The sequence below is a fragment of the Peromyscus californicus genome, unplaced genomic scaffold, assembly GCF_007827085.1.
Source record: "Peromyscus californicus insignis strain IS unplaced genomic scaffold, ASM782708v3 Scaffold_19__1_contigs__length_69161282, whole genome shotgun sequence".
NCBI classification, from domain to species: Eukaryota; Metazoa; Chordata; class Mammalia; order Rodentia; family Cricetidae; genus Peromyscus; species Peromyscus californicus.
This window is the reverse complement of record NW_026294491.1, coordinates 52,797,809-52,810,587: the sequence shown is the minus strand read 5'-3', so window position 1 is coordinate 52,810,587 and position 12,779 is coordinate 52,797,809. Positions and strand designations below refer to the sequence as shown.

At 49.4% G+C, this 12,779-nt stretch overlaps 1 protein-coding gene across 1 annotated transcript in view; it reads right to left on the bottom strand.

Moving 5' to 3' along the window:
• The window catches only part of Tram2 (translocation associated membrane protein 2), a 77,111-nt gene extending 65,010 nt beyond the window's left edge, over positions 1–12,101 (bottom strand). Inside the window, exon 1 of the mRNA XM_052745361.1 lies at positions 11,897–12,101. Within this exon, the coding sequence (XP_052601321.1) occupies positions 11,897–12,016 (120 nt within the window). The 5' untranslated portion in view covers positions 12,017–12,101. The remainder of the gene's footprint in view (positions 1–11,896) is intronic.
• Between the last annotated feature and the right edge of the window lie 678 nt (positions 12,102–12,779).

Below are 12,779 nucleotides of genomic sequence, written 5' to 3'. Positions count from 1 at the left end.
TGTCAACAAATACGTCAGCTGCCTTCCCATTCAGATTTCAGGGCCTTGCACAGAGTGGGCGTATTTAACGAATGGGGGAAGGAAAAGCTAGAGAGAAAGAGGGTGGTAAAGAAGAGCCCAGGTAGGTGAAAAGTGCTTAATTAATACATCTCCCAGGCAGCATGATACGACACCAAAACTGTTTCTTTCACAATTCAGGGTGATAACGAACTAGGCAACAGACATGTTCTACTATTTATTTCAATGTGATAAAACTAGTGCTTCCCAGGAACTCTGGAAATGAATTGTCCCGGACAGCCTAACTTCCAATAGGACCATTTCTAGGTTCCAAACTCTAATGTTGTGGATATATAAAAGCCTATGCCTGTAATGTTTGGGAAATATTCTAGGCTCTTTCTTTCTTCAGAACTTGGGGATGAGACTCAACTGCAAACGTGAAATTCATTTGTATTGAGAAAGGGCATTAGCATGGTGGTAGAGAATTTGCCAGCATCCACAATACCCTGTGTCCAACTCTTACCATAGTATCAACCAATAAACATATTCAGGTTAAATCCAGGTAAGATGTGAACTGGACCCGGAGGGCAGGCTGAGTTCGGAGTTTAGGGCCATCCTCAGCTCTGACCTGCATCCTGTTTCTTGGCTGTGCTCCAAATGGATGATACAGCCACAGAGAGGAGCTACACACAGCTGAGTCACCATCCAGCCCTTTCTGAATGAAACAGCACAGGCAGCATGTATGAGGCTCTTATAAGGAGCTGTATCTAACCCCCTTTTATGTGCTGCATTTATATTAACACCTCCAGCACTCCCGACATCTCTATGACACACTATTAGTCCTATGTTAAGGATGAGGAAACTGAGGCACACAAGAGTTAAATTACTGACCCAATATGGCAGGGCTGGAGCAGACCGCAAACTCTGGCAGCCCAGCTGTAGGTCTAGGAGTGACCTTGATCTCTGTAAACTATAGCCTCTAATAGTTTCCTTACAGAGCCAGGTCACAAGGACCTCTTCCTATCTTGTAACTATGAAAACAAAAAACAAAGTCAGAAAGCAATGTAGTAAGCAGCACCATCCAAGAGAACATTCTGTGAACAAAATATTCTCTAAAACTGGGTTTCTATTGTTTTTTCAAATTAGTTTATAAATAGTGAAATATGACGATAATTAAGTGGCTGTTGTTTGATAGGCACAATCATGAACAGCTTGGGGTTAATAAAAATGCAGTGTTAATAAAAAATGCAGTATTTCGCCGGGCGGTGGTGGCGCACGCCTTTAATCCCAGCACTCGGGAGGCAGAGCCAGGCGGATCTCTGTGAGTTCAAGGCCAGCCTGGTCTCCAAAGCGAGTTCCAGGAAAGGCGCAAAGCTACACAGAGAAAGCCTGTCTCAAAAAACCAAAAAAAAAAAAAAAAAAAAAAAAAAATGCAGTATTTCATTTTGTTATTACATTTATCTATTGTGTGTGTGTGTGTGTGCGTGTAAGTCAGAAGACAAGGTGTGGGAGTCACTATTCTCTACTCACATGTATTCCAGAGACTGACCTCAAATCATCAGGCTCACTAGCAAGGGCTCTTTCCCCACAGAAAGTCATCTCACTGGTCTCCCAAACTGTAGTATTTCCAAGTTTTAGATGTTAGATGTAATGGCTAATTCTTACTTGGAACCGGCCATTAGAAGAGCATTAAGTACTGATGCAGTGAGTACAGCGGTGCACATCTGTAATCTGGCACTCAGAAGTGGGTTTCAGGCTAGTGTGGACCAGAATGAGATCCTATCTCAAAACAATAAAATAAAAATCCTACTCCTTGTCATGTGGGGTTCATTCCCAATACTGTGCGGAAGAAAGCATGCCACTGTGAGTCAGGGTAGAAGAGGACAGATAAAGTGGGAAGGTCAACATAGAACACTACCTTGGGGGGTGCACAATGTGGGGACAGGATGTGGAGAAAAAGGCAGAGAGAGGGGCAGACACACACACACACACACACACACACACACACACACATACACACACAGACATCGATCTACCATGAAATGTGAAAAATAGGGTTTTGGTTTTTTTTTTTTTTTTTTTTTGTGTGTGTGTGTGTGTGTGTGTGTGTGTGTGTGTGTGTGTGTGTGTGGTTTTTCGAGACAGGGTTTCTCTGTAGCTTTGGAGTCTGTCCTGGACTAGCTCTGTAGCCCAGGCTGGCCTCGAACTCACAAAGATCCACCTGCCTCTGCTTCCCGAGTGCTGGGATTAAAGGCGTGCGCCACCACTGCCCGGCGTGAAAAATAGTTTTTAAGTCTAAGTTCCCAGACCACACTCAGAGAGCTGGGGTGACAAAGCCTGACCTGGCCGAGCAGAGTGCAGAGGAAAGTCAGCCCAGGCAGGGACCATGCTATATACTCTGTACTCTTCCCAGGTCAACCTCGGAGAAGGACATTAAGGGGTCGGACTATGACTCCTTTTTCATATGGATTTTTCTCCTTCCCCTCCTGGGTTCTGCTTCACTGTAATTAGATGTCAAACTTCAGTGTGAAACTGTTTCCAACTCAAGGAAATCAAAAAGAGAAGTAGGAGCTCTTAATCTAACGGAGGCCCAACTGTGCTCAAGTTAAATGTCATAATCAGAGTGGGCGGAGGAAGGCAGCTTCCTCCTTCAATCCCCTTCCTCTCCCTTCCTGGCAATTTCGGCCCTGTGCTCAGCCTCTGCCCATGTTGGACAGGCCCATGGTACGAAGACACGGCTGAGCGACAGGAGAGCCAAGCCACCCCACACCCACCCACTCACCTCAGCCCACATAGAGCCAGGTAGCCAGGAGAAGAGAAGGGTCTTGCAGGGTCCACAGAGCAATTTACAGGAAGAATCCGTGTCCCACAGCTCACTGCTTTTACTACACACCTCCCTCCCGGCTTCCACCTCCACAAGGCACTAGCCACAAATCCATCCCTGAGGAAACTCCCCAAACTGTAGTATTTCAAAATTTCAAATGTTGGATGTAATGGCCAATTCTTACTTGAGGGAAACTCTCTAGCCATTTTGCCCATGCTAAAGACAAAAGTGCTAATGAAAAAGGGAAATAAATAAATCAACCATCAAACATTCTTTCCCAGTGCACCGTCTCCTCTTCACACAGCAGTCACAGAATCCATACAAACAAGTTATCCCTTGCCCACTGAGGTCAAAAGTTGATCCAGCACCAAGTACAAGTTGAAAACACACTCTAAAGTCTAGAAGTATGGGGCCTGAAAAGTTCAAGTCGGCTCCAAGTTCTAAGGCATTCGTCTCAGCCGGAAGTTGGGCATTGTGGAGCAGACCTTGGGGTTTCCTGTGGAACTCTAAGAATTGCTGGAGGGGAGGCCCATTTTCCCAAGGACTAGATATCCAAGAGCCCCCAGACGGCTCTTAACGTTATCCGTGGCCCCTTTAAACACGAGCCATGCTCTCACTGACTCAACACCCACTTGGTGAAGATTCCGGTCCTGCCCTAGGTACTAACCAGAAGCCAGAGTGTGCTGATTAACTAAAGCGGTCCTCCGTTCGTGGAGCAGAGGCCAGCAGGGGTGGGGAGACAACACTACAAATTCCATCTGTATCTACCCACTGTCCTGGAGGGCACGTCTTTCCCCCTCCCTAGTAACCACAATCATCTTCACGCTGGTGGTGAGCCACTCCATAGAATTCCCTGAAAAAAAAAGAAAGTTCTTTAACAAAAAAAAAAAAAAAAAAAAAGGAGGAGGAGGAAGAAAAAGAAGACTTACTCCTGTGAGAGAATATCTTCATAAAGAAGATGAGGAATGGCCTGGTTAAGCCATACTCTGTCGCTGTAAAATTTAGTTCTATTAAAAAGTTCGTTCCCACTGATATCGGTGGCTTATGCCTGTAATTCTGTAATTGGCAGGCTGAGACAGGAGGACAGCCTTGAGTTTAAAAGGCCAGTCACACGCTATTAGTGAGACTTTACCTCAAACAAACAAACAAAAACAACAACAAAAACCCAGCAAGGAGTCAGGCATGAGGCAGAGGCAGGTAGATCTCTATGAGCTGGAGGCCAACCTGCTCTATATAGCAAGTTCCAAGCCAGCCAAGACTACAGAGTGAGATGCTGTCTCCAAAAAAACAAAAAACCAAAAAACAAACAAACAAAAAACAAAACAACAACAACAACAACAAAAACCCAACAAAATCCAAGAGTAAGGGATGTAGCTCAGTGGTAGACTTGCCTAGCATGTGCAAAGCCTCTTTCTCATTTCCAGTCCTGGAAACAAAAATCTTCAAGATATCATATGACAGGTCAGGGTGATAGGTCAGTCGGTAACCCCCATGCTACACAAGCGTGAGGACCCACATTTGGATCTTCAGCACCCACATCAAAGCTGGCCTGGAAGCAAGTTGTCTGTGACTGTAACGAGTGGATCCTGGAGCTCTCTGGACAGCGAGGCTAGCCAGATCATTAAGCTGTGGGTTCAGTGAGAGACCCTGACTCAAAAATTAAGGTAGAGTAATAGAGGAAGACACTGAGGTTGACTTCTGGCTTTCACACTCATGCAGACACAGGTGCTCACACGGACACCCCTTCCCCACCCCCCATACAGTCTGTTACGGATAGAATTTTTGATGCTGGCCACCAAAAATTCCTAGGCTGAAAAACCTATCCCTGGTGTGATGGCATTAGAGGTAGGACTTTGGGGGATAATTAATCACAATTACAAAGCCCTCATGAACGGGCTTAGTGCCCTTAATAAAGAGACCCCCAGAGATCAAGCACCCCTTTCTGTCCTTCCTTCCCTTCTCTTTGCTGTGTAAAGATGTAGGTATGCCACTACAAGCCAGGAGACGGACCCTCCCCCAAAACAAGGTCTGCCAGAGCCTTAGTCTTGGATTTACTCAGACTTTAAGACAGTGATAAAGAATTGCTGCTGTCTGAAGCCCCCAACCCTATGGGATTTTTGATATTAGCCCCTATGACCTGCCTCAAAGTAATAACAGATTATGAGTGTCAGATGTGCCTGGCAAGATCTCCCTCTTTTCCTCTAGATCCTGATCCCCATGGCCAGGGTGCTAGTTCTCAGTAAATGCTCTGCCACCAAGCACAGTGGCTTGCGGTTGAGCCCAAGGGTGTAAGGCTGCACCTGTCACACATACCAAGCTGAAGGCCTGGAGTCATAACCATAGTTTGCTTTCTTTTTTTTTTCCTCTGTGGTACACGAGTTTGCATTTAGGGCTTTGCACATGCTAGGCAAGCATTCCACTAATAAGCTATAGCACTGCCCACGTTTTGCTTTTTAAGGTAGTATCTCACTATGCTGCCCAGGCTAGCTTTAAACTCTTAATATTCTGGACTCGGCCTCCTATGTAGCTGGGCTCACTGGCCTGTACCACTACGGCTAGTTTAGTGTATCAGCCCCACTGTGACCTTTTTGAGGACTGAACCCTGACCTTCCTCATCTCTGCATTCCCTGAGCACACACAAGCACATCACAGGTACTCTGCCATTTAATAAGTATTTGACAAATGAATGAGTCCGGCGCTCTCCAGCATCATATAGCACTTTCAAGACTTCACACATAGGCTGGCATTCCAAGACAAAGTCTAGAGTTCAGGGCAGAGACACAGAAGATGCACCAGAGACGGATTGGGTGTGGCTCCAGGTTTGTGAAACATTGACTTTAATTGTCTAGGGCAAATCTCTCAACCTCTTGGGGGGGGGGGGTGCTTATTTTTCTTTTCTGTAAACAGTAGATAATTTCTTAGGTTGCACTCTAAGGTCATGAACTCATAAAATAGAAACTCATAAAATAGATGTGCCCTTGAGCTATGACCACAATATTAACTTGATGATAAGGTCAGTGAGCAAACGACAACCAGAAAGCCCTTATCTCACGCAGATGTTGGATAATGGCAGGCACGGACTTCAGTGCTGGGTAAAGCTCTCGTCCGTTCATCGGTGTTCACATACGACAGACACGCACATTTGGGTCATTCTCTATAGTCTCCTCGAGGGAGACGGGAATTTCAATGATCATTCTAGGCAGAAAGGCTTCCAAGTGGAGCGGCCCACTGACGTGACTTCCAGGTAACAAACAGATCCATTCAGACAAAGGAAAACAAAGCCGCCCGTGGCTACATTCCACGGATGCCCCCCCATTCGTGAAGGCATCAGAGCTGAGTTCTAAATGTGAGCCAGGCATTGCTGAATTCTTATTTTGGCTCTGACTCTCACTTACAGTGGATGGTCATTGGCCAAATCCCTCCTCTAGAAGCCAGGCTCTGGCTGACTATGACAACCCCCATAAACCATCCCAATTACAGGGTGAGGCCAGTAAAACATTTCACAGATGCAAAATGCTGTCAGTCCCTCCAGACAAATGAAAGAAGACATCAGGAGGCAACGTGGCAGCCCTCCTCACAACCCTGGGGCTCCAACAACCTCACCAGGGGTCCCGGAGGCCTTGGTACCCTCAACTCACGATCTGGCTCCCTTTCCTCTGTTCAAAAGCAAGAAAAGCCATGTGAACGTACACCATCCAGAAGAACCCCTTGCAAAGCTCTTGAAACCACACAGTTAGTTCAGAACATGACCAGCTGTGCCTAAGCTGGATCTGGTTCTCCTCTACAGCGGGACATCTAAGATAGTAGAGGCAAATTGGGGCAAAGTAACTGAGTGGTTGGAGGATAATGGCCTGCCCATGAAATAAGGAGAGCTGTTCAGGAGCCCTGTTTGTAGTTCTGCTGTTTTCTTTGTCCTCCACCCCTCCTCTCTTTAACCATTAGGTACCAAAGGATACCAGATACACAGCATTGGATAAGAAGGTTAAGAGACCGATAGCATCAGTAGTAGAGTTTCCCAAGCCAGCTAATAGCACAGTGACCGATTAGAAAGCGTTTCTGTCGTGTGGGAATTCTAATCCGCTCTTATCGGACCTCTGGCTTCATCACTTATCAGGCTGGGAATGAGAGGTACATCAGCTACGCCACGCAATGATTTCTGGGCCCCTGCCCACGACGACGACCAAGCAGATCAAAAAAAAAAGGAGTTCATGCCTGCCAGGGGGAAGCTTTCACCATAGCAACACATGTTATTCCACAAACAGTCGGGGACTAAGTCGCTCCGCTGTGACCAGCCTGGAGAGTGCCTCTGAGAAATAAGCCACTGAGGGTTCAGACAGAGACAGAGAGAACAGAAGTGACATCCATTTAGCTCCCAGGGCGGCTTCCCTATAGTCTTTACTGCTCTGGAGCTGACACTGGCATCGCCGAGACCCTCTGGTACCCACACCCTGTGTTCCAATAAGACAAATGCCCGAGAGAAAACGTGTTGTGCATGGCACAGTCACAGCACAGGGATTCTTTGGGGGAAAGGGGAATTAGGAGTCAGGGACAGTCATTGGGATGGGAGATGGCCCAGTGCGGGAGAATTTGGGAGAAAGGTATCCTTCTCAAAATATGTCATCCCTAAAATGACAATACAAGCCAGGGCCCTCAACGAAAGGTCTGGGGACAGAAGCAGACCCTCGGACCCAATAACGAAGCCAGAGCCAACGGTGATCAATGTGACTGTTGAGAGCATCATTGAAGTACTCCTGTGCTGGCGGAGGGGGTCTTTTAACACTGGTCTTCATGTTGCACTTGAAGTCAAAATTTCACCAGCTGACCAATACGATCCTTCACTTTGCCAAGGAAAGGATAATGAATATGCCCTTTCTTCCCACAGACCAGGGTTAAACCAAAATCCTGATTGAGAGAAACTCAAACAGCCAGCCTCTGTTCTGTGGCTCAAATCACTGAGCGCCACATGCAGAAATTCAACCACACAAGGCGCCCATGAGAATGAGGGACTCCTGCTGGAGGCCTCTAGCATCCCCAGCAGACTGTGTCTCAAGCTTCCAGAGGAGAAGCAAAAAGTCAGGAATTATAAAAACTGACAAAGTAACATCCTCGAAAGTGCATTAGAAGTTATCAAAACAAAACAAAAAAACAAAAAACCGACTGACATCCACAGGTGTTCCTAGGTGCCACTTACTTGCTTCTAATAACACAATAGAAGAATCTTTTCACAATTCGTAACTTATCTTTTCACCCAACCTCAAGAAACAGGACTGGGTGTCTGGTGGCAGGCTATGACACCCATAGGTACATCCCTGAGTATAAACTGGTGCCACAGACCGACCCCTCAATCCCCATCCCACCCCAGTCCAAACACTTAGGACACCTGCCATGGGCTGCCATTGTATGTCCTGCAAATATTTCTTCCTGACAAGTCTGTCACGGGGTCGGGAACAGGGAAGAAAGTAGTTCCTGGGGGGGGGGGGGGGGGGGCGGCGGAGAGCTACCTTCCACAGCTGCCTCAGAAAGAAGTTCAAAAGCCCAAACCAGCTACCGTCCCCAAACTCCTCTGGGTCCTAAACCCTTACACCCTCATCATGGCCTATACAAAAACCAAACACGAAACTTACAAATGACCCTCAGGACCATTTCCCTGCAGCTGCAGACACCGAGGAAGAAACTAGTTTCTGTCTTGAGATGACATTTTAAAGGTGGTACAGAAAGGGCTTCCTCTCCTCCGGGCGCCCCCTATTTCTCATTCTCCACTCACTAATGAAAGAGTTTTCCTCTTTCCCTGCCTGTTTCGGCTGGAAACGTGGCACCAGGCACTGGAAGCGAAGGGAAGGGGAGCGGGTGGCTACTTTCAAATCTGACTTCTACCCACATCCCAACTGGCCACCGGCACCCTGAAGAACCACACTCCACCTAAGAAAGTCCAGACTGCCTGTAGCACCACCTCTCCCCGAAGCAGAGTGAAGAAAGAGAAAGCTGGAAAGGAAGGAGGGGGGGAATAAAGTTCCACATTCCTGACATTTTTTAGCCAAGTGCAGTGTCGGCACACAACAACTCTATTCCAAACAGACATAAGATGGGACCAAACCTGGGCTGGGGAGGAAGCTGTCTCTGCCTTGGAAATAAGATAACCCCAAACTAAACTAAAAGTGCGTCTGAGTGTGGCTTGGGGGAACACGGGCCAGACAGCCTTTCATGTGTTCCCAAAAGGAAGTGATCCCAAGGGAAGGAATTTGGCGTCAACATCTCCCTAAAGACAGAACCGAAGCCCTGGGGATCCTGAGAGGGAAATCCAAACCCCTGAGTGCTGCAGAGGCGTCTAGCAAGGGAGGGTGGACGTGGATGTGAAGTCCGTGGCTTGCCAGGGTGTGGGGAGGAGGTAGAGGAAAGAGCAGAGACTAGGCAGGGGCCTTTAGGGAGGCGGGTGATCACAAAAGTCACTTTCTATTCAAAGAATTACAATTCCTGGTTCAACTTCCCAAAGGAAGGAACCCTAGCCTGGCCCAAGATATAAACCCAGGGGCCTAATGACTTTTCTCCCTGGTCCCCTACAGCTCCTTCTGTCCTCACTTCTAGAGAAACCTTCCTACTACATGTCTACCTATAAACACACACACACACACACACACACACACACACACACACACACACACACACACAAGCGCACACACCACCACCACCACCACCTAGAAAGATCCCAGAAATAGTCAGTTCATCCTATGCTGGGTTTTGAGGTGTCTCCCCACCCCCTACTTTCCAGGATGTTTCTGTTCTCACTTAGTAATGATATCAGAGTTCTAAGATAACTGATCACACACATGCAAGCCCACACGTGTGCGTGCACAGCATGAGTGCGCTCACACACACGCACAGACAGACACAATCTCTTTCCAGGCAGTAGGTGGGAAGAGATGGAGAAAACCTATTACAAAGTCAGCACACACAGATCAGGAATCTTTGATAGCGGAGGTACAGGGGAAAGCCCCCTTCCTCCTAAACCAGCTCAGACTGGTGAGTCTTCAAAGCATCTTCAGGAAGAAACGTCTGTCCCGTGAGTCCCGAAGGGCTGAAGTAGTACAGAAAAAGACGGGGACCGTGGAAAGACCGGCATCTCCAAGTCTGTTCTACAACCCTAAGGCCTTTTCAAAGCAAAATGGCTTTTTTTTTCTTCTCACCTTGGTCCTTTCTCTTCCATCGGGTACTAGGAATGACAGTGTCTGCACTTGGTTCCATAGACTCAATGCAAAAGACTTTCCTTGAGGCTAGAGATAGTGAAGAAAGGAGGTAGGAGTACAAACCCTAGGCGTCTCTTTTTTGCACAACACTAAGGCAGGTAAAGCCAAAACATCTTAACAAATGCTAGAGATAGCAGAGAGCCACGGGCTAAGGGGCTAAGCCAGAGACCGAGGCCAGCTGCGGAGCACATGGCTATGCGGTTTATGATTGACACTTGTGTCATTCCAGCCCTACCCTCCAAGAACTGGAGCGTGGCCCTGAGAAGCCTCTTAGAATGGAGGACAACAAATAGATATAAGGCCAATGCTAAGCAGGGCAGGTCCCCTGCCTTCTCATTAAACCATTACGTTAAATGATAACAAGGGTCCAGGAGCAAGAAACAGAGTCATCGGTAGGGAGGCATGGCTTTTGTTGCTAATATAATCTCGGCCTCAAGCTTTACAATCACTGTAAGGAAGACAGATTTCAACGGCTTCTTCGATGATGGGGAAACTGAGGCTGCCGTCAGTCTTCAATGAAACATTCTTCTCCAGAACCTCAGGAAACATGAGGGGAGGCTAGGCGGGACAGTGAACTGACAGCATTACCAGGAGTGTGGACTCCAGTCACAGCTTCTCTCCTACAAACCCTACAGCCTGGCCAAGGGCATGCATCCAGCCCAGATCTGGCCACCACTAGAATGTGTCCAGGTTCATCAGCCAAATAGGACCTGTGTCAGCAACAGAGGGGAGACACCGGTAGCTGCAGGGATGGTCAGTCAACTTTTAAATGGTACAGCTTCCCATATCCCCCAGAATGCATATCAGCCACCTTACCCAGAAGGGAGAGCAGGAGACTACAGGGAGTGTGAGGGAGTGTATCACGTCACATATGGCGCTCTTGAGACAAGATATATCTACCACAGCAAGTCCATACTCAGTGTCCGCCAGTCCACCTTTCAATATCATCGTTTTTCTCACTCTATAGTAACGACCATCAGCGCCTTGGATTCTGACTCCTTGGTTTACACAGACAGTTCTCTGAGGCCTACAGCAGCACACTGCTGAATTTAGGATCTTATTCTCTGTTCCCACCCCACACGCTTGCAGCTACAAGAGAATCACCTTTCACCTAAAAGCAGAGGGTAGCCCTGCTACTTTCTTCGATCCTGCAAAGGGGATGAGGTTCTGGGTCTAATTAACACATCGATCTACAGTGACAAATTGAAGTGCCAAAGGATATCTTAAAACTAACCCTTTAGGTCATATTTAAAGAGAGGTTGGTCGTAGAAGGTCCCCACTTGGATCGAGCCAGGGCCGCACGTGAACACCTGGAGCAAGTTCCAGAGATTAGGGTGAAGAACGCCCAAAAAGCCACAGGAGAGGTGGAGAAGGGTTAGGGTCCCTCCCACTGGAAGAACCTAGAAGATCAGGCAGCCCCCACTTGGGAGGAGGGGGTATTGTGCAATTACTGCGGGTCTGGGAGTCTCCCAGCTTGGCACCAGAACGCCAGAAAGGAAACCCCAATCCTGGGGCCAAGAAGGCAGCGCTGCAATTGGTTCGAGGCCAGACATGGGCTTCAGAGATGTAGAAAGAGAGTTGCAGGGTACGGTGGGTGCCCAAGGGGGCGACAGAGCATGGCACGGCCCGCACAGCCAGGAGCTAGGGGTGCTGTCTGTACTGTCCTAGGTCCAGGCCAGGGTGAATACGGTGCACAAAGCCAGAGGTGCAGATAACGTGCGGGACAGCCAGGCGCGCTCTAGCCCAGATGAGGTCAGGGAATCCCTGTCTTCACCGCGGTGCACGGGAGATGGGACCGCCTGTCCCTTGCAGCAGCCCTCCCCGCTCTACTCACCTCGAACATAAGCCCGATGAGGACGCAGAGCACCAAGCAGAAGCCGATGTCTGCATGGTTGTGGATGACGAACTCCTGGCTGAAGAGCGGGTAACTTTTCGTCCTCCTACGGAAAGCCATGGCAGCGGGCGTGCACTGCCTGCCGGGGCCCGCACCCTCGCTCAGCAGCCGCAGTGAAAACTTCTCCGGCCCGGCCCGGTCCGCCCGCCAGCCCCGCTGCCCAGCGCGGAACAACTTCGGGCCCCGCCCCCTTCCTCCGACCGCCCCGCCCCCGGCCTGCCGCCCGGAACCGCCCCTGGCCACAGCCCGCTCCCCGCCGCGGCCGCACAGGCGCCGGCCTCTGGCCACGCCTCCTTCCTCCGTCCACCCCGCCCCTCGGCCGCCAAGGCGCGCGCTCCGACCACGCCCCCGTCCTCCGCCGGTCCCGCCCCCCAAACCCCAGGAGCGAGCGCCACCGACCACGCCCCCTGAGCGAGCCTGGAGCCCTTAACCCTCGCTCCGTGCCCCGGTTGCGGTTTCGGCCGGGGGACACAGGGGTGACCGTCGCTGGGACGCGGGATTGGAAGCCCTGTCCTCCGGCTCCGGGAGGAGGCGGCGCCCGTGCAGTCGGACAGGAAGTGGGCCGGGATCCCACTCCTCGCGCCCAGCTCCTTCCTCCGCAGGAAGGGCCCGGAGCGGGAAGCTTTGCGCCGGCCTGCCTGCTCGCTGGCCTTAGCCCCGCACTGGACCTTAAATGAATGCTTGGCTACTCCAGTGTTGGAGGACTTGCACAGGGCTAGATTCAACCGCTCAGATCCTGCCCGCAGCTCCCCAAAGGCCCTGCCCTTGTAGAGCCTACTTTACAATGGAGTGCAGGTAACCCAGGTTTGACCCCCTTATTTAA